Genomic DNA, 21,291 nt, shown 5'->3' on the forward strand with positions numbered 1-21,291 from the left:
GAAAACCCCTTTTTCATTTCCAAATGAGAAAAAAATCTCATTTGGAGCACGAAATTGCATCTAAGGCAAGGTGAAAATGCAAAAATTATATACAAAATGGAGTGGGTGGGTTGAAGTGTGCTATATTGCACAAAATTGCATCTGAGGCCACCTGGAAATGCCAAAAAAATTCCAAAGGGGAGGGGACACCCCCTCCCCTCAGACCCCTCCCCCAGGCCGACCATCAGTCTTCAGCCCCCCCCCCCCCCACTCAAAAGTACCTACCTACGCCACTGCTCGTACTCATGCTGTTGTACTCGTATTATTAATGTTGTACTCGTACCCATACTGTTGCAGTCGTATCCATTATGTCGTTCCAGTACTATAGTCCTCAGCTCAACACATAATTACAAACTATTCACAGTCATAATCATCTAACGTTTCCGTATGCATCATGCTGCTGGATAGGAGGTTTACAACTTGCGTGTAATATTGTTTAATTGTTTGTTCAAAGTTCATCGATGCGAGACCAGTGTTTCATCTATATATAGTAGGCCTATACAGCCTACCGTACCCACACTATCTTCAGTGTGTTATGACCGTTATCGTGTTTACCCTTCACTTGACAAAGTTATCTTGATTGATAATGTAAAGTGAATGCGCGACAACAAGATGGTGTAATCTTACAATACATACAGCGTTGAGTTTAAAGTTCAGCTGACTATATCAACAGTTTGTCAGTGACACTGAAGGTTAACCTCGGTTTGGCTACGATACAAAGTCGCTGGTATGAATGGTTATCTCTCTCTCTATATATATACGTACGGTCTAACGCATGAAATACTTCAATGATAAGAAGGCTATACAAGCAGGTATCTTGTAACGCCAAGTCGCCGCACTTGAACACTATATCAACAAGTGGCCTTCACAACTATAGCTGTATATTATAGGCCTATACAAAGTAAGTATACAAGCAATTTGAATTTCAGTTAGCTTCGTTGTAAAGGAAATGTTTAACACTAAATACTGAGGTCAGCCTGCAAGGAGCTGTTTGATGTCTTTTCATAATCTGCTGACAATTTATTGTCTTGTTAATTAATTCATTAATTAATAATTATTCAATATCTGTTTGATATCAACTCGTAACCTAACTATAATCAGGCCCAGCTATACATTGGCTATCTTCAAGTTGAGTCAATTTGCCACACAGACTCTTCATTCGAAGGCATCGCTTATGTATTTATAACTGATTTGAACATCCCGGGCTACATGACTTCTTCGTCAATATGTTCCCACCGTCAGGACGACGTCATTACTCCATGTACCTCCACCACTCCCATCTCCCACCCCCACACCCCAATCCCATCGGCCACTTCACCATCTTTCACTGCCATGCAATCGGACATTTTTAGTAAGACCAGGGGTTGTTAGGTAAGACTGACGTTCATTTTGCGCCACTGGCCAATTTTGCACCTATCAAGGTTATGTTTAGCCTGTGAGTTACGTAATCAATTCACCTAGCGTTAGCAAAGGAAACGAACTTGGAAAATTAATTTTCTCAGCTCAGATTTACAGTGGAGTACCAGGGAGTTGTTCTACCACGAGAGGTAATTCAAATGCCCGAGGCAGGGAAACTGTTATATAAAGGGCGCATTTTCAAGTGAATTATTCCATGAAGCTATTACCGGTATAGCTCCATGCATTCAAACTTATACAGGCTCTTTCCTAAAATAGTCAGTTACCCCTGTTGGTTGTGATACACAAACAACATTTTTAAACAGTATATATGCTGGAAATGGAGACACAGCAAACTTAATTGCTTGACAGGAAAAAAGTCTACGACTATAGGTTATGTTTCGACGCGCAACCAATTGAGTATACTATACCACTGAGAAACATTTACATTGTTATACCAAATGCGTCTTTGTGTAATAAGCGCGCATTCTAATAGAGGTATGTGAATGTGCATATATAAAGCAGATGCGTATACAGAACTGTATTTTTCTTTTGCTGACGCAGTGCAATGTTCCTTGACGATATTATATTAGTCATTAGGTATGATTGTTTACAATTTGGGCAGGTTGTAACACTATGTTACAACCTGCCTCAACAGCAATCACTGGGTCCCCCCTTTTTTTGAAGTTTTCATGAATCCATTGCCCAAATTTCATCACCAAGGTAGGACATGAACTGTCACATCCCGCTTTCAAAGCTCGCGTACTGTTAGTATGAGCAGTATGAATATCATGTTTCTATCAGATCAAAGTTAGGAACTGTTCATACTGTCAATACCAGTGCTTTGAAACATGATATGGGAGGACACTAGTTTAGAGAGGTGTTAGCATTAGAAAACTGTCCCAATTGGCTGAATTGAATTCATGAACGTATGAGTATTATTTTATGTTGAATGGCGAAAGCTCGGACCTCATTTGCCCCGGTAATCCCCTAATTAGCCCTTGTGCCCGGGATTGTACTCCCACCCCCCCCCCTCTCAGACCTCGCTATGATATACATTTTGAACAGCATTCCTTACGATAATTCATCCTGATCGGTGTGTCTGTTGTCTGTAAGCACGTCGTAGGTTAATTGCGTTTCTTAAGATCTTTTCGTCAAATTTCTCAATATATTATTGTGCCCTTTTCGAAATCGTAAAATTTCATTGTCCCCCTTTATTACGTCATAACATCGCGTCAGTCAGACGTTACGTTACGTCATTACTTAATTTAGGAAATAACCAGCCGTTTCATACATTTCTTATTTCAGTTTGAATGAGGATCACAAAATGGCGATCCCAGAAGCCGATATACCCGAAGACTTCTTTCAATGTTCTTTGTGTTCAGACATTTTACAAGAGCCAAAGTTACTCAGTTGCCTTCATCGTTACTGTAGGGACTGCCTGGTGAAGAGGTCCCACGATGCACACGACATGATGTGTCCAACCTGTAATGTCGTCACAGCTCTGCCAGCCAATGGCGTCGCTGGATTAGAAACAGACGTTCACACGAAGCAACTGATCGAGTGCCACGAGGCCCGTTCTAACATCCTCAAAGACAAGAAGAAACGCGTTTGTTCAATTTGTTCTAAACATAAACGATGTTCATCTTACTGCTTTAAGTGTACCGGGTTTCTCTGTGAAGACTGCCACCATTTGCATTTATCTAATGGTAAATTCAAACTCCACAGTGCTGCTTTAATTAATGTCAAAAATGTCGACGGAAATACTTTGAAGTTAGCCTTTGATGAACTCACGCGATTAATGGATGCTCCCAGGTGCCATACACATCCAACCTTATTTCTAGACATCATCTGTAAAACATGTGATAAAATGGATATATGTATGGCTTGTAAATTCGGTTCTCACGAGAAGCATGACATTGAAAGTATCAAAGACGCAGCGAAGAGAGTCAGAGAAGAGTTGAGAACCGAGATGGGTTCGTTGGAGAAACCGGAAGGCTTTTGGAAGGCACTCAAAGATGGCGTGAATAAGGCGGACAGTAGGATGACTACTATGGTAGCCTCAAGGTTACATGAAGCCGAAGAGAAAGTCAAACAAGATGTCAACGTCATACTTGCAAAGAAAGAATATTTGAAAGAGATCAAAGAGAAAAATATGAGCCTGGATAGTTCGGAAGGTGGTGACGTAAGCAGTTCGTTTACTTCCGGTATTGGTGAAGATGATGTGGACTTCGCCAAGTTCACCGAGCAAAGAATGGACATCGAGAAATTTAACGACGCCTTGGTGAGATTTCTGGAAAATGTGAAGGGCTCGAAATTTGCTCTGATCAAAGACGCTGTGATGAATCTTCAAAATAGGTACGCGAACATTTCTACGACGACGAAATCGGTACTTAACACCGAACATGACTGGGCGGCTTTGAAATGCGTCTCCACAATCACAGACGTTATGAAATCGTTACGTTTTGATATTCAAGACATTTTAAGAAAAGTGGGATTTTTAGAGAAAATCGACACGAAGTTTATTCCGTCTCCGAACTTGCAACATTTCGGTTTAGTCGAGGTCATAGGTACGGAACATGGCCACGTGAATCTGGAAGGGTTCTCTAGTAAGGAATGGATTGTACGTGGTGTCTGTTACATGGTGGGTGTCTCTGGTGTTGTACTCAGCAGTCATAACACCAGAAACGTATCTCAGATAACACAGTTCTCTTCATCGGGTGAAAAGTTAGGTAATTTGCAATTTCATGGCGAAATTCCTAAACCATGGAGATTCGTAGATGCTGTTACAAAGACAACGGTGGTGACTGCCTGTCAACCTAGCGAGTTAGGCCTCGTCAACCTAGTGGATGGAAGTTACAATAAGCGAGATTTATGCCAAATTGTCCATGATTGGAGCAGAAAGCGGTGGGTGCAGTCCATGGCTGTCTGTAAAACGACACAGCAGATTTTCATCGGTAGTGGCGAAACGGATGGTGTCCGAATAACGGGCAGTAATAAAATAGAGATACTGGACCTACAATACAACCATATTAAGACTCTGAACATCCCGCAGATCAAAGTTTGTCCCCAAAGTTTGGCTGTTAGTAGAGGACAGATTTTAATATGTGATTATTACGGCAAATTAGCTCTCTGTTGTGGAATGGATGGCTCCTTACACTTTATATTTCCTAACCTCGAACTAGACGAAGGCGATTGGCAACCATTTAGCATCTGCGCAGACCGTCAGGGTTACGTCTATATTTTATGGGACGCCAAAGTAGCAGAAAATTGGAAACAGATTATTATTCGGTATACACCGGTCGGCCAGCCGTTGACAATGCGTGTGGTTGATCTAGACGCAATGTGTATAACGATAACAGACGCGGAGGGTGGTAACGAGAGATTGGCGGTTGTTGCTAGGGAGAAGGGTGAAGTTACGCATTACGCTTTATTGTGAACGAATTGTGACGTCACAATTAGTGGTCAGTAAGCATCACTTTGTTTTTAAAGTAAACCAACGAACTTACACATTTGTATTTGCCAGCTGTAATGCAGACAAATGAGAAGAAGGTAGGAATTGCAACAGCTGGCCAAAGTCTGTTTGGTATTCATTCAGTCCCCCCCCACTCCCCACCCTCCCCCGGAAAGTTGAAAACAAACCTGCATATAGCCCTTTCTCTGTACGTTGTTGCAAGCCACTTTTTCCTTATATTTGTTTGTGTGTTCACTGTTATGTCTCCCTCTTGTTTTTTGTTTAGTTGCTACGCTATTGTTTGTTTCTTTTTGTTTTTTTGTGTACATTCAACTTTTTGTTTTGTAAGTTTGTTCGACAACGTCAGTCGAGAGACTATGATTAGCCCCTGACCACCTACTGTTACAAGATGTCATCACACTTTCCACGACATATCGCATTTGCTTAACTCAGTAACGACAAAGAGAGAGCAGAATGGGGTATTCTGGGTGCCTCATGTATCACATGACTGTGATATACAGGAAACACTTTGAGAACTAACTGATGCATGGTTGGCATCATTGCGCATGCGTGAGATGCGTTTTTTTTAAGTTTTTTTTCAAACTTTTCTTTCTTATTCCTTATTTCACCTTACCACTGTCTGTTTTTCTAGCCGAAATTGCAATATTAGCGGATAAATTTTGTAAGTAGAAAAATCAGCCGAAAATGTTCACCATTGAAAATGATGTTCACCATAGAAAATGCAATTTCCTTGATTAATGTATATAACTATTTCATAATTATATCATTTTTGATCAACCAGTACTACAAAGATCTTTCACTTAAAAGATAATAACTTAATGACTATACATTTTCTAGAAATTATTTCAAACTTATAGTAAACAAGTATAAAGATGGATATATTTTATAGAAATTGATAATTATCGTTAATATTTTGTTCGTATCACGTGACGAGATATGTGCGAGATACGTTAGTGCAATTTTAATCTGAAATTCAAGATCATCATTTATCTTAGCTTTATTTTTTATTTATTTTTTATTCTTCTTACATTTATTTTGTTTTTTCATCCAACCAATGTCATAATTGAAATTATACTAGTTAGCGTATCAATGTACTTATGTGCTGCTTCCAGTTCTATCCTGCAAGATCACAAATGATTGCGTTGATTTCAAGTGAAATCTTAAATAAAATACGCATGCGCGTACACCCATCTGTTGTCATCATTCACTGTTATGTAGCGATAAGTTCATTAGGATTAAGTGAATATTGTAGTCCAACCCCACCCATCCACCCCGCCCACCCCCTCTAAATGACACGTGTAGATAAACCCCAATCTTAGATCAGTTTACATACAGCAAGCAGGTCAAGCAGGTCAAGCAGGGGCATATATAGTCCTCTGTTTTTAGAGGGGGTCATTTTTTTTACAATATTTTGGGGATCTGAAAGCCTGTTTTCCCAACCTCCACCCCCCCTCCCCCTGCCCCCTATACCCCACTGCCTCTTATAAAGTGTTAGGCTTCCAAGTCGCGATCTACAGTGATTTTCTTCAGTAATTCCAATGTAGGACTGGACTTCACCCAGGCTCAATTTACCCCTCCGACACCACCCCCCCCCCCTAACACACTCCTCCCCCAAGACTCCTTATCTACACATCATCTTTACGGTCCAAATCACATAGATTTTACATAAAGATCCTGGTCGCCGGTTAAATCATTTTATGCTAAGAATTTCTACAAGGAATTCTCGTTTCGTTTACTTTCCATACCGCGTGTTTAATACATAATATATAATATACAGTGTCTAAAATGAACACACATACGAACATGGCATGGAGGTAAACTAAGCACACGCACAAACAGAAGAACGACAATAGACATTATTCAATTGAATTAGAAGCACCGGTTACAAGAACACTTCCCTAAGTTGTCAATACCCATGTCCCAGTTCCCCCACCCAGTCCCCCTCCCCACCCCCAGCAGTTTTTACGTACACATCTTCTACACAACAATTATATTAAACGGAATTAATACACTTCCGTTTTCCATGAAATGTCTTCTACTAAGGGTTCTTTTCTTCTATGGGTGGCGCTGGGGGACGGGGTGGGACGGTGGGTTATGATACTTTGCCCCATTGATGGGGAAGATTAGATGTGGAGGGGTCGTATAAAGCCTAACTCAATAATCGTATAGGATACAAGCAAGCCAAAAATAGACATAACACAGAGGCTTCACGTAGCAACCGGTTCAAAATGAGACGTTATTTTTAAGTGGTGAATAATGATAGTGCGCCCTCACATTTGTAACAACGTAATCTATTGTGACGACAGAGTTCACTGTGTTAAAGTTAGCAGATAAGAAATGATACACCACGGGTTCTCGTTGACACAATGCTAAAGCTATAAACAAATCAGTGTCAATAGCTGGAGTAATAATTAATCATTCAACGTACGTTTATAGTCACTTCACACGGAAGGTCTCTCGATAATATAGTAGGCATTAACACTACTGAAGTTATGGTCACTCACACTGATCACCGATGACACAACAAGTATACACAAGAAATCTGTCATTAATAATACTCTCTTGTTTCTTACACCAGAGGGTTTGTGAGTGCTCCCTGTTCATGTGCGTTGGGTGAACTATCTGGTCCAAAATATGCATAACTCTAAACTGTAGTTTCTAACGTTCACCAGAACTTTCGGGTCAGCATGGCAACCTGCGATGTTTAACTATCGGAATGCCGGTAAGTACTGTCACACATTTTAAATCCACTCACAATTATATGATATCCCTTCAGCGCTCTCAGTATAGGATTAAAGCAGGGAGTTGTTACTCCCTGATTAAAGTGCTTTGTATGTTTCAAGTTTCAGGCAGTTTTTTTTTTTTTTTATTATTGAATTCTTCGTTTCTGTGTTGTGTTAGTTGGCTTTTGGTAAGGAAAGTTAGCGCACGTGGTTGGAATCTAGTATAGGCTATTCATGTCATATTAATTATATAGGGTCCCTAGCAGTTTGGTAGCCACGGGCGTGTGTGGTGGCGAGGGGGGTGGGGTGGGGACGGGCCTATGCCCCATATATCTGTCAGGCCCCTCGAAAAATGACAGCAGAGTGTTTTCTTTTAGAAAGAGGTCATGCTTCCCTAGCCCCTCCATATGAAAGCACTGAGCCCCTAGGGAAAACACAGAAGTCTATAGTTGTACGCCCAGATCCACAGAGCCTGTATGATACCATTATCATGTGCAAATCCCTAATGTGGTCACACACAGTGCATTTCCTAATGTGGTAACACACAGTGCATTATTTCAATTTTCTCAGTGAAAGTCAGTTACCAATTACACCCACATGCAACCTCTAATGTACACAAAATAGTTATAGTTTTAGTCGTAAGGAGGTAAACAGTGTTAAAAAGGAGTATTTATTATTCGAAGGTATTGAACTTATACCAGTCAGGAGCTTATATGGCCGACAGAATGAGCAGTATACACCACCCCTTCCACCCCACCCCACCAACGCATGCACTCCGTCTTAGCCGTAAGGAGGGTAAGCAGTGTAAGAAATGAGATTATTCTCTCATATAACGTATAGGGCCTACATATACACACTGTATTCTTATCTCTCATTAATCAAACAACGAAATGCACTTTGATTAAATTAAATCCATCTGAATACTACAATTTATTTGTTTGCTATAATTTGATTACCATCTGATATTTTTTTTTAAATAGCATTCTTGCTAAGATTCAAAGAGCAAGTAATTAACTATATGTCTTGTTATGACAATGTTTATATCTTGAAGTATGCAGACGATACTGCCATAATTGGGATGTGCACCGATAAAAACCCACAATGTCTAACAAATTATTTTGCAGCCATAGAGTATACTGTGAATTGGTGCAAGGATAATTATATGCTTATTAATGGTAAGAAAACCAAGGAAATGATTGTTGATTTTCGTGCAGTGCAAAGTCATGCCCCATTGTACATTGACAATAATGTGATTGAGGTTGTGTCAGATTTTAAATATCTTGGATTAACCTTCAACAGCTCGCTTACTTGGAATACCCACGTGAATAATTTGGCAGCAAAAGCTAAACAGAGATTATATTGTATTCGTAGGCTCGCCGGCTTTGGCTTAGATTTTGATAAGCAGCTTTGGCTTTTTCAGACAATGGTGCTGTCTTTCTTTGTGTACTGTGGGCCCAGTTTGGTTATCATCCTGTTCTAAAGGACAATTAGACTACTTGAATAAATCCGTCAAGTTGTATTCTACCATCACGGATGATTTTATTGAACGTATCATATGTCTATGTGCTTCTTCTATAGTCGAGGATTCCGAACACCCTCTTTTTGATTTTTATATGAAACCACGTAGATTTTACACGATCCCACGTATGCGAACAGAACGGGTTAGGCGATCATTTTTACCTAGAAGTATTAAAACTTTGAATTGTATGATACATAGATAACTTTTTTTAACCTTTTTTTGAGATGCTGTAGTCCATTTTATTATATTGTCATTTTATGATGAATATCAATAAATTTTACTTTACTTTACTTTACTTTACTTTACTTTACTTTACTTTACTTTACTTTACTTTACTTTACTTTACTTTACTTTACTTTACTTTACTTTACTTTACTTTACTTTACTTTACTTTACTTTACTTTACTTTACTTTACTTTACTTTACTTTACTATATGTTGTAAACACAAAAAGTGGCGTCGCCAAGGGGGGGGGGGCACGTTCCCCCTGGAAAACCTAGTGCCCCCCCCGAGTGCCCCCCCATCTGAGATTTGGGTTGGTAAAAAAATATATATATATATTTTGTTATATTCAACTCCCATCATCTGAGTTGGTTTTTCATAAGGACAAAGAAGCACAGTAATTCGTATTTTCTTGAAATGAGCTGCGAAAAAATGAAAAAGTTTATCCTTGAACATCGGGTATCGAAGTCGTAACCCGCGCCATCACAACATGTGTCGATATGTACATTGAATGTGTCAGTGCTCACGCCATACCAGCGGATATACACGTCCGCTTCGCGAGCTACATGACTGTGAGAAGGGAGGGTACTGCAATATGTTGCCTTGGTCTGAGGTTGACAGGTTAGGAGCTGACGAAATGTGAGAATGTGAGGGTCCGCAGGCACCATACTTGCCTATATTTGTGGACCCATATATTAACCCTGTTGTGTAGGGGGTGCAGAGGTCATTTGAGGTCAGATGCTTTAGGAACAAATGGCGAATGTTCACACCTGCATACTGAGCTATACTTGATGTGTGATCAAACTTTGGATTGCATGGTGAGATCCCTGATAGGATCCAATAACGATGCTGGAACCTGTTACATCTTAACAGATAATGGGCGAAAAAGAGAAGGAAAAGAAATGAGTCGGGGGTCATGCACACATTTATTCAACAAATGTAGGTTCTATTGATAGGGTTAGGCATAATATCGACAGCATGTGGTTCATATCCTCTGCAAAATTCTGCGCGTTGTTAAAATCATTACCTCAAAAATAGCAATTTCTGGAGATATCTTCAGATCGAATTTAGCATCAAATGTGGCAGCAATTTGCATCTAGCCCATCCTCCGTATGCGAAAATTTTCCAAAGGGGAGGGGGGCAGTGGCGGCGGAACCGGGGGGCTTGGGGGCTTGGGCCCCCCCCCCCCAATGAAAAAGTTGAGGGGGCAAATGCATGATAAGCCCCCCAATATTTACCAAGGCTCCGAAACGTGCATCTGCCCATTTTTCAATGCATACTTGTCGATCTGTCCGATGCAAACGTATACTATATAGGTGTAATAATTTTAGTAATTGCTGGGGGACCCTCGGACCGTCCCCTGGCTATAGACCACATTGTCACCCCAACCGCGTCTTCACGCCCCGTGAAAAGTGGAAGCAGTGAGTGTGAGTGCCGGTAAGCGCAACACAACTTCGTCTTAGGCCAAAGACTTGCTTCATTTCAGCCAGTTCTCCAACATCCCCTTACTACACTCAAAAAAGTCTGTGCGAGTACACTACGAGTAATAGCTACTCTCTTAAAACACCATCGAATATACAAATTACAATGTTTTACAGACTTTTACGTGCAATCTGAGAAATTGCAGGCTTGAGACCCATATTTTAGGGCTAGGTATTCGCAGCATAAAACACTCGGGAAGTGCCGTTTCCGGCCATCTGGGGGTTTGAAAAACCCAAATTTTCCTGTACGCTCCGCGCCAACCGATGGTGGCGCTCCGCTTAGATAGTCTCTACACATTAGCCCCCCCAATAATTTTCCCGTTCCGCCGCGCCTGGAAGTGGAACCCCCTCCCCTTAGACCCCTCCCACAGGACGGCGATACGTATCCACCTGAGTGCCCCCCCATCAAATGCTGGTGCCCCCTGTGCCCCCCAGACTGAAACGTCTGGTGACGCCACTGAACACAAAGGTTGGCTATGAGCCTGTATGGGACGGTTTACAACACATACGGTATATATATATATATATGTAATACATATTAACAAGACATATTTAATAATACATGTATGACAATACATATATTACATTACATATATTTTACAATACATATATTGCAATACATATATTGCAATACATATATTACAATACAAATATGACAAAACATATAAAAATACATAACAATACATATCTGACAATACATATATGACGATACATATATGCCCATACATATATTACATTACATATATTACAATACATAGATTACAATACAAATATGCCAAAACATATTAAAATACATACATTACAATACATTTATGACAATACATATATGACGATACAAATATGACAATACATATATTACAATACAATATATTATGACAGCAGTGTATTATACATAACTATTGTTCCAAAGTTTGTATGCCTCTTTGGCAATAAATTCCTACACATTCCATTCCGACTTAATGCTGCAGGTATAACTAGCATAGTGTCTTGTAGACCAACACACTATATAAACCTTCTACCAGTATTAATCGGTAGTGGTGTCCAATTATTCACGAAGAGCTTATGCTGAGCTATGTGTAACGCTTCGTGCCTACGTGGCTTATATACAGTAAAGAGAACGTGTTGTAACGGTATAACCCAAGATTACGGGTGGCGCCAAATATTCCCTACTGAGTGGAAAGGATTGCTGGTGGTTGTATGGAAACAAATGCGGATTGGATGGTTGTGTGTTATAGCATGGAGCTATATGGTTATAGTAACGACGAGCATTGAATTTCGCTATTATATGCGAAGAATATGTTTTCTTGTATTTTAGATCCTCCTGCAAGCAGGAACTCGCGAAGAAGCCTCGTTGGCTTATGATTAATTATCAAAGCCACAAGCTGACCGAAGTCATTCTCTTACATTCATATTTAACGTCCATGATTATGAATTGTTAATTGTCAACAACTCTGTAACTGGATGACATACATTAATCTGGGAGTGACTCGAACTCGGGACCTTATGATGGAAAGGCACCGGCGTTATCCTCTGAGCTAACACTCCTTATAAAACATAGATAAACGATATCAAACGATATAAACGATAAACAATATAACACATAAATAAACGAGCCAAGAACGAGCGATAAATAAAGATTTCGTAATTTATTACTACAATCAGCCACGGTACAGACAACATATCGGCATGACGCCCTCAATAATAAATAAGAAAACATGCACGTAAAACGAATATGGCGGTTACAAACGAACTCTCAATATTTATTATGATAGGTAAATAACACATGAAAATCACAAAATGTATATAGCTTCAATATTAAATTCATTCAATCAGTTATAGTCCTAATTATTGTGTTTGGGTATGGGTATAGATAGTTTAGCATATTGGTTTTGGTGTTTTATTTCACGTTGTGTGGTTTGGCGTGGGGTGGTGTATAACGTGCAGTTGCGTGATTAAAAGAATAGTCCAGGTCAAAAGTTTGTTTAGATATGTTAAAGAGGGACATAATCTATGCATTCAGGTGAAATTTGCATTCAATTCCATATGTACCGTTTTTGAGATATTGACAGTTGAAGTTGCCACCTTTCGTACCTTTTGCACCTTTCGTAGTGAACTTGGAGCAAACAGGTGTGACGTCATTGTTGCACAAAAATGTTTTGTTTTCCTTTATAATTTACGTCTAGGTTAATACTCCACAATTGGATGCATCCATAATGTAAATGTACCATATAGGTATTGGTATTTTATAAACTTCACATCCCTTTTAGACAAAGTAGTAACCCTATCCAATCCAAGGTCAAATCAATAGACTGAAAAATAAAGAAAACACAAAACATTATTTATCAGTGTGCAACTATGACATCACACCTGTTTGCTTCAAGTTCACGTTTGGCAGAATATCAGATAACTTCAACTGTCAATCTCTCAAAAACGAAACATAGGAATTTCATGCAAATTTTACTAGAATGCTTAGATTTTACAAATGGATTAAGCTTCAGTTATCGTCTTTGCGAACGAAAACCGTTTATGATTCGAATAGCTTCGTGTAAGGTGTAACGTGAATAGCTTGACTTGACTGTCCGTAATTTGCCTGTAAATCGATGGTATATTTTGTCATATTTTCTCAATGGAAAGCTCACAGCGTTCCTCTATCATTTACATTTTTATATCTCTCGTCGAATCAACATCTTGCTATAACCATGGAGTCTGTTTTTACCTCCATGCTATAACATAGTAAAACGTTTGTTTTGAATCCAGTTTATTTATAAGGACTAATTATAGTGAAATATTCAAGAAAGGAAATTGCCCGTGTACATATTTTAATCAATATTTTTTTATTTATTTTCTGATTTGTTTATTTTTTTCTTAGTCATACTATGACTCGATGAGGCATTAAAGGGACATCGACATACGAACACCAGCGGCAACGTCGCCGATAAGCAACCAACATGTCGTGTGTGAAAGTAGAGCCCGCCCTCTTTTTGTTTATGCTAGCCTATGGTGTGACAATACCACTAAGAACGGAGTACCTAAAGGAGCGGTTTGTTCGAGAAGCTGGACTTCCGGTGAAAGATTCCTCCGCGGATTGTCATTTAAATAAAAGTGATCCGTTGTATCCTACGCTGAAAGAAATCAATGAAAAGACAGCCTATTGGTCCGTTTACTTATCCTTGACATTGGCACTTCCGGCCTTGTTTGCCTCAAACTATCTCTGCGCGGTTAGCGATAGCCGAGGCCGTAAATTGCCTATGTATATTACTACGTTAGGCTTTACTATGTATTCCGTACTGCATATATGTGTTATACAGTTCAACCTATCACTTCACATATTAGCTGTTGCTAGTTTCATCTTGGGATGTTGCGGGGACTTTATCACTTTCGTATCCTGCGGATTCGCTTACGTTGCCGACACGAGTACGATATCTCGTAGAATTTTCAGAATTGTCCTTGCGGAAACTTTAATCACATTATCTGGTGGGCCGGGTCAAATCGGGTCAGGTTTTCTGATAGAAAAATTCGGATTTGAAGCTCCGTATATTCTCATATTAGTATGTATGACACTTACTAGCCTATACCTATATTGGCTTACGGACAGTGTTGTTTTTGATGACGAACAGAAAGGAAAGTCGTACTATAATCCAAAGGAGGTCCTGGTTGCTATGAAGGAATTGCTAAGACCTAGGCCGGATGGTAGGCTATGGAAACTGATATCATACAACGTTATAGTATTTGTATATATAATGAACGCGTTCGGTTTTCTGGGTACGTCAGTGCTCTATATAACATCCGGGGATCCTTTCTGTCTAAGCCATCAACAGGTCGGTTACTATGAAGCGGCCCAATTCGTTGCATCGGGTTTGGGTAAGTATTTGTTACACTGCCCTCTTTAGTGGAACCAATGATGTGATGGCACAGAACCGTACATACTGTTCTGATAGGGCTCAAGTGAGCCTCGTACGCCCCTAACCTCTTAATAAAATGTGATTGATAATAAAAATATAAATTAATGAGAATCGTATGAAGAAACAAGACACGTGCGGTGGTATTACGAGGAAGGTTTCGAATCCCAAATCGACGACCTAACTTGCCCAGAGATTGAACCACAGTATAGAAGATTAATCGGAATTTATAGGACGCCCTCTAAATGACATATCAAGATTTGCAGTAATAGGTTACTTGTGTTCTGTTTACTGAAGTAATTACCCAACATATGAAATAACAGCGAGTACAACACATACATTAAGTTGATTATAAAACGGTCCTTAGTTAGTAATGTATTTGTAATTCTTCTTTGTTTGTTCATTTCTTTTGTTTGTTGTGTGTTCTTTTGTCCGTTTATTTACGTCATCAGTCAGGTGACGTCACATATTATTTTGTTTTACGCGCCATATTTATATGATTTTTTTTTTCTTACATAACATCTGATAATACAATTAAGACGTATGTATTCTTATCCCTCCGTTCCCTATCTCATAGGAATGTTAATTGGTGGCGCTCTTCTACCAATCTGTCTGTCAGACCTTACTGTAATACAGATTTCTAACGTAGTCTTCTTTGGTAGTCTAATCATGACTGGATTGGTTAGGACTGAGACCGGCCTTTACGTTGGTGAGAAATCTCCGAGATATTTTAAATGTATCTTCATGCATGCGTTTGTAATGTTATTGAATATTCATATAAGATGTCAGTGTGCAAACGACGCACTACATTATAGAATCTGCACCTGGTTGCAGTGGCGGAGCGTCCATACAGTCAGGGGGGACGGATGCCCCCCCCCCCCTGACGGACTCAAATGGACTGCTGGCGCCCTTTTCAGCTTTTTATCACTTTTTACTTATTCGCGATTATTGAATTATTTATTGCGCTCTCATCTACCTATTGACATTTGTCACATTTTGTTGGTGTAATTTTCTGACAAACTTCTCTAACGGCGGTCTTTAATTTATCAGCTATTAAGTTCGTTTATCTGCAAATTAGCAAGGCCCAGAAAGGGTCATTTCCGGCGATCTAGGGAGTATCTTTACTCAAAAAAAATTCTGTACGCTCCGCGCCAGCTGTGGCGCTCCGCTTAGATAGTGTCGAAAGCGCCCCTACAGACCATTCTCGCCCCCTGACCAATACCCATATAGCTCCGCCACTGCCTGGTTGTTATTGAGCTGTGCATTAGCATATTGGTTTATAAGTTAGAGCATGCCGTCTGCTCGTCCTTGTTCACCCTGTCTCTCCATCTGTCAACACGTCCGTTATCTCGGACATGTCGTCCGATATCTGTCCTGTACAGCATGACTATGTTACTCAATAAAATATAACATGTTAATACTCAACGTCGACGGTGTTCTACTTGATTGCTTAATTAAAGAACTCATATATCTAAACAAAGAAAACAGCGTTATAACAGCAATCTTTCGTTTACGTTATAATTAATTGGGTGTTATATATCAAACATTTTGAAATGATTTCCCCACTCCCCCCCCCCCCCCCTTTGTTAAAATTAAAACAAAGCGAGGAATACGAAATCTGAGAATGATTGATGACGTCACGAAACCTTTAAAATCAACGATCAGCATAATGTTAATCTAACATTTCTCTGGGTATCAATGTAACTTCTTATATTTGAAATTTAACATCTGTCGACACCACCACTGTCAAAACAAAGTTCAAAATTAATAAATATACTTATTTTGTCATGTTAATATTATTTTATTTAACAAATCGTTTTTGCTTTGTTTTAGCTACCGTTTTAGGACTGGCCCGCCTTTTAGCAGTTCCTCTTTCTAGGGCAAGGATGTCAAAACTTGTCGAACCGTCAGAACAAGGTAACTTAAGTCATACTCATCAACAACAAAAATATTTAAAAAATACACAATCGTATGAATCAGTTTGAGCATGCGCAGTTTAAAAGCCGTCAGCGAGTTGAACAATACATCGTTGGTGTTGTCATGTTTACAAAGTTGATTCAAACTATATATTTTATGACAGGAATATGAGACGTAATATATATATATATATATATATATATATATATATATATATACATATATATATATATATATATATATATATATATATATATATATATATATATATATATATATATGTAAAATGTTTAATATGCAAAAAACAAACGAAACCAAAAATATCAGCAAAAACGAAACTAAACGAGAAATCATTTATTGAATTCACGTGAACTTGTTTGATTCGTAAATGCTATCCAAAAAAATTGCTATATCATTAACAGTACACGCACCCTAACTCTCAACATTTCTTCCAATCAAAGTGCTAGCATTCTACATATATGTTGATTTCATTCACAAATGACTCTTTCTTCCAATCACGAGCGTTATAAGTTGACACGTGACTATCTCCCCAAAGAGAGTGTGAGAAAACTGACAGATGTCAATTTAGTTCGAAATATGTTGTTTTTTTTACACGTTTGACAGTTTCTACCAATCACGAGCATAATTGGTTGACACGTGACAGAGTCCTCCAATGAGAGTGCTAGAAACTGACATATTTCAATTCTTCAAGTTTTTGTCACTTCTTGCAAATGAATTAGTCTAAAGTGTTGTGGTCTTCTTGGCTGTCCTTCAGGTGTAATGTTCGCACTGAGTGGCTGTGTTCAGAGCGTATCGACCATGGTCGGAATACCAGTACTGCAGGCTATCTTCCCAGCAACCAACGCCATTTACCCAGGGTTGGTCTTCATTATAATGGCGGCAACGGTCATTCCACCTGGAATATTGACTATGTAAGTGTATTTTATAATAGGAATCATGGAAATATTGCTAATCATACACTGTAATTGTATTATATTTTTTTAAAGTATAAATATTGTTAATGGACCGACCATCGGAGGGTGGAGTGGATTGAGGGTGGTAGAGTCAACACACAGCTGTTAGCATAAACATTTGAATTTTTAGGCATCTTTCACGAGTAATATATGTAAATTTTTCATAGCGAGTTTAAAGTGGTTTTGAAGGTAAGCCATGATGGGTTTTCTCCACTAAAACTATACATATATATATATAAATATACATATATAATGAATATGAATATTCAATAATACTGGAGTGTCTGTAGTTTATATTCTTGGTATTTAATGTAGCATATTAATCATAATGGGTGAAGTTTCGCGTTTCAATAAGAATGGTTTCATCCTTTATTCGGTATTCCCATTAAAATACTGTATATTTTATCGTGTCGTACACCGCCAGTATTGTAATGTATCATGTTTTATGTATCTGTACTCTTGTATGTTAACGTCTTGTGTATGTATACATGTTTTTTTTATCGTATCATATTAACCCGCATCTCCATTGTCCTGACATAGACGTGTTTCCTGTATTGTGCATTTCCATTGTTATACGCGTAGTATATTGTGCATTTCCATTATTATACGCGTAGTATGTATATTTAACGTTGTTGTGCATATTCATGACTGTACAATGCTATATTGCTATTAGTGTGTTATGCCTTTTTTTTTCTCCCAGCTTCCTTCAAGTAGATGACCGGAAACAGTCCGTTAAATATGAGAGTCTACCATCTGAGGATGAGGCTGTACAAGGTATGTTAGCCATTTTCCCACATTCATTATATCGAAGACATTAAAGGGTGTGACTCACGCAAAAAGAAACGTCTGATGCCGGTAATCTGACCTAGTTTCGACTGAGGTGTAACAGAAGTGTTAGACACCACCATCGATCCCAGAAAATACACACAGAGCTTGCTACCGTCGGTAATTAGACACTAGTGTACAGTCACTACATGCAGCTACGGTCAATACCCATAACACAGTGTACATAGCAGCAGGGAGTTGTTTTGGAACACCCTGATCTCAGGTCCAGATAAATGATAACAAAGTATCACGTTTCATTACTGTCTGCATTTTGTAGCAATAAGACAAAAACTTCACTTGCAAGCAACGGAAAGTTAACTTTTTCACAGGGCGGCACGCGGTTTGGGCGAGTCTTCTCTGCCTTTTATGAAACTAATCAATATCATGATTCCATCCAAAATTGTGACGTCATTCCATGACGACCAATGTTCATGGTGCTACAATCTCCATTTTATGTCTTTCAATTCTTTGTATAAGTACAAGGTATATCAGACACTGTTCGTTATGTATTTGAACGCATTTAAATGAAACCGAGATCAGCACCATATTTCATACCACACAATTATGACGTCACCGCGAGACGACCAATGATCATGGAGTTTAATGACATTCGACATTGTCTGTATGTACTACATAACATGTCAGCCATTATCCGGAATGTATCGAATAACTACATCGAACCGGGGATCAGCGCCATATTTCATATCAAATTGTGACGTCACTTCAAGACGACCAATGATAACAGAGTTAACACCTACATGTTATTACGTTCAATTCTTAATATTTTACATATTTACTTATCCTTAGTTGGAACGAGTATACTTCTCAGTGGTTGCGACATTAACTCCTCAATTCACATGCATTGAACTAAGCGTTACGTACCATACCTAGTAATGTTAACGGAGAACAGGTTATCTAAAAACAAAGCACCAACGTTTAAGTTAAACAATCTCGCTTTGAGATCTATGATAGTTCTGAAGCATTTTCTTCAATATGAAGTATACTTCAGCTAGTGGGTACAATTTCCTACTGCTAATACGTACCTCTCTAAACTGTCCTCCCATACCATGCTTCAAAGCACTCGTATTTACAGTACAAACAGTACGTCAACCCTTTTATATGTGAACGACAAATAATATTCATACTGCTCATACTGACAGTACGAGTGCTCTGGAAGCAGGACGTAACAGTACAGTGTGGAAAGAATTGCCCCAACTTGGGGTGTATGATAATTGATTCGAAGTATATTCACTCACTATACCAACTGACGTCACACGGCAACTACTGCTTGAAATGTTACTCCCTCTTGTCATCATTATTAATTAGTTTTTAATTTACTTTTTGTTTTCGTTACTATTCCTGTTAGCATATAATGGAGAATTAACCAACTAATCACTGCACTCAATGAAACAAAATGGCGGCCCGTCAATATGGTCTCTAACATGATATTACACAGATGTGTCTAAAGGTTCTCACAGGAAGAAGAAATATATAATTGAGCGGTAATTTCTCATCTCGTCTCATATTCTCTTTACTGTTTTGTTTCGTTCTTCAGAATCAGTCAACAGGGAAAAGGAGCCCAAGTGAGTCCAATGGGCCATTACATTAGAAGCCATTGCGTAATATGAATCCATGGTGATAATATGAAGAGGGCAGTCTTTCAAATTTAGTGTAACACAGCACTTTACGTAATTAATACAATTATTACAATGCGTAAGGATTTCACCTAGATCAGTGGAATATTTATTTTTCCTCTTAAAATGTGTGTTTATACGTGGAGTAGTGGATTAATAAATAACAAATATTTGTTTTTCGTATAATGCACAAGATTTTCTTTAAGTAATCTTTGAAAAGTACGTTGGTTAACATATTTTCTACATTTTTTAGCATAATTAAAAGTGATTATATTTTGTATTTCTTGTTATGATTTTACTTTGTCAACGTATTCAGTATATATATATATCTATCTATCTATCTATCTATCTATCAATATATATATATATATATATATATATATATATATATATATATATATATATATATATATATTGGGTACACTGTAACTCAACAAGGGAAAGTCGGACTGAACTCAAACTTGGTATATAGATCCGCCATAGTGAGAAGGTGTGCCCTATTGTTTTTAGTGCCTGTGAAGGTCACCAAAGGTCAGTTAGAGGCCAAAAACCCAAAATATTAAAACTGCAATAACTCCCAGTGCCAATGTGCGACAAGGTTGATATTTTGGGACAAGTTGTGAACTGGTTAGGGGAACATTTTCAAACGTAACGGTCATGTGATCCAAGGTCACCAAAGGTCAATTAATGATAAAAAACGTGTATTTTTGCGATAACTTGAGAAAAAATTGTTCGTAAGGGTTGGCAGTTGCTTCAATGTAATCCAATTGCCGACCCGCATCTGGGTGACCTTTGACCTCAATTTGACCTCTGGTGACCTTTACGTATTTTGGGGATTTTAAAAGTTTCGATGCTGTTTTCAGATGTTAAAGGAACCTTCTGATCATAAATGTCAATGGGTTGACCCCCGTGTGACCTTCGTGTGCGAAGTTATACAAGTTCAAAGTTAATGTTTAGACATTTAATGCAATAACTCCCAGTGCCAATTAGGTCTGACACGATTGATATTTTGGGACAAGTTGTGAATGGGGTGGTGGAACATTTTCAAACTTTTAACGGTCATGTGATCTGAGGTCATGTTATCATATGTGTTGACCCGCTTGTAGGTGACCTTATATTTCTTACATTTTTTACGCCATATTCAGATCTCAAAAGTGCCTTCCGATCACAATTTGTGATCACAAAAGTG

The 21,291-nt window shown here is 38.6% G+C and overlaps 3 protein-coding genes across 3 annotated transcripts in view; all 3 read left to right on the forward strand.

The window, feature by feature from the left end:
- The window catches only part of LOC139983280 (uncharacterized), a 254,458-nt gene that overhangs the window by 148,414 nt on the left and 84,753 nt on the right, over positions 1-21,291 (forward strand). The gene's annotated exons all lie outside the window — the stretch shown is intronic.
- LOC139983278 (uncharacterized) lies at positions 539-5,485 on the forward strand. Its single transcript, XM_071996736.1, has 2 exons — positions 539-940; positions 2,743-5,485. Exon 2 carries the CDS (start codon positions 2,762-2,764, stop codon positions 4,871-4,873), a length of 2,112 nt encoding a protein of 703 aa, XP_071852837.1. The 5' UTR covers positions 539-940; positions 2,743-2,761; the 3' UTR covers positions 4,874-5,485.
- LOC139983286 (lysosomal proton-coupled steroid conjugate and bile acid symporter SLC46A3-like) lies at positions 7,279-20,325 on the forward strand. Its single transcript, XM_071996745.1, has 7 exons — positions 7,279-7,631; positions 13,723-14,714; positions 15,330-15,461; positions 16,586-16,669; positions 17,445-17,601; positions 18,344-18,417; positions 20,024-20,325. Exons 2-7 carry the CDS (start codon positions 13,802-13,804, stop codon positions 20,053-20,055), a joined length of 1,392 nt encoding a protein of 463 aa, XP_071852846.1. The 5' UTR covers positions 7,279-7,631; positions 13,723-13,801; the 3' UTR covers positions 20,056-20,325.

This window comes from Apostichopus japonicus, chromosome 16 (assembly GCF_037975245.1).
Source record: "Apostichopus japonicus isolate 1M-3 chromosome 16, ASM3797524v1, whole genome shotgun sequence".
Lineage (NCBI taxonomy): Eukaryota > Metazoa > Echinodermata > Holothuroidea > Aspidochirotida > Stichopodidae > Apostichopus > Apostichopus japonicus.

Excerpts from the sequence above, each read along its gene's own strand:
- LOC139983278 (XM_071996736.1), top strand. The coding sequence starts at position 2,762 with ATGGCGATCCCAGAAGCCGATATACCCGAAGACTTCTTTCAATGTTCT.
- LOC139983286 (XM_071996745.1), top strand. The coding sequence starts at position 13,802 with ATGTCGTGTGTGAAAGTAGAGCCCGCCCTCTTTTTGTTTATGCTAGCC. Across the intron at positions 17,602-18,343 it reads CCACCTGGAATATTGACTAT|CTTCCTTCAAGTAGATGACC; the intron begins GTAAGTGTATTT and ends TTTTTCTCCCAG. Across the intron at positions 18,418-20,023 it reads TGAGGATGAGGCTGTACAAG|AATCAGTCAACAGGGAAAAG; the intron begins GTATGTTAGCCA and ends TTCGTTCTTCAG.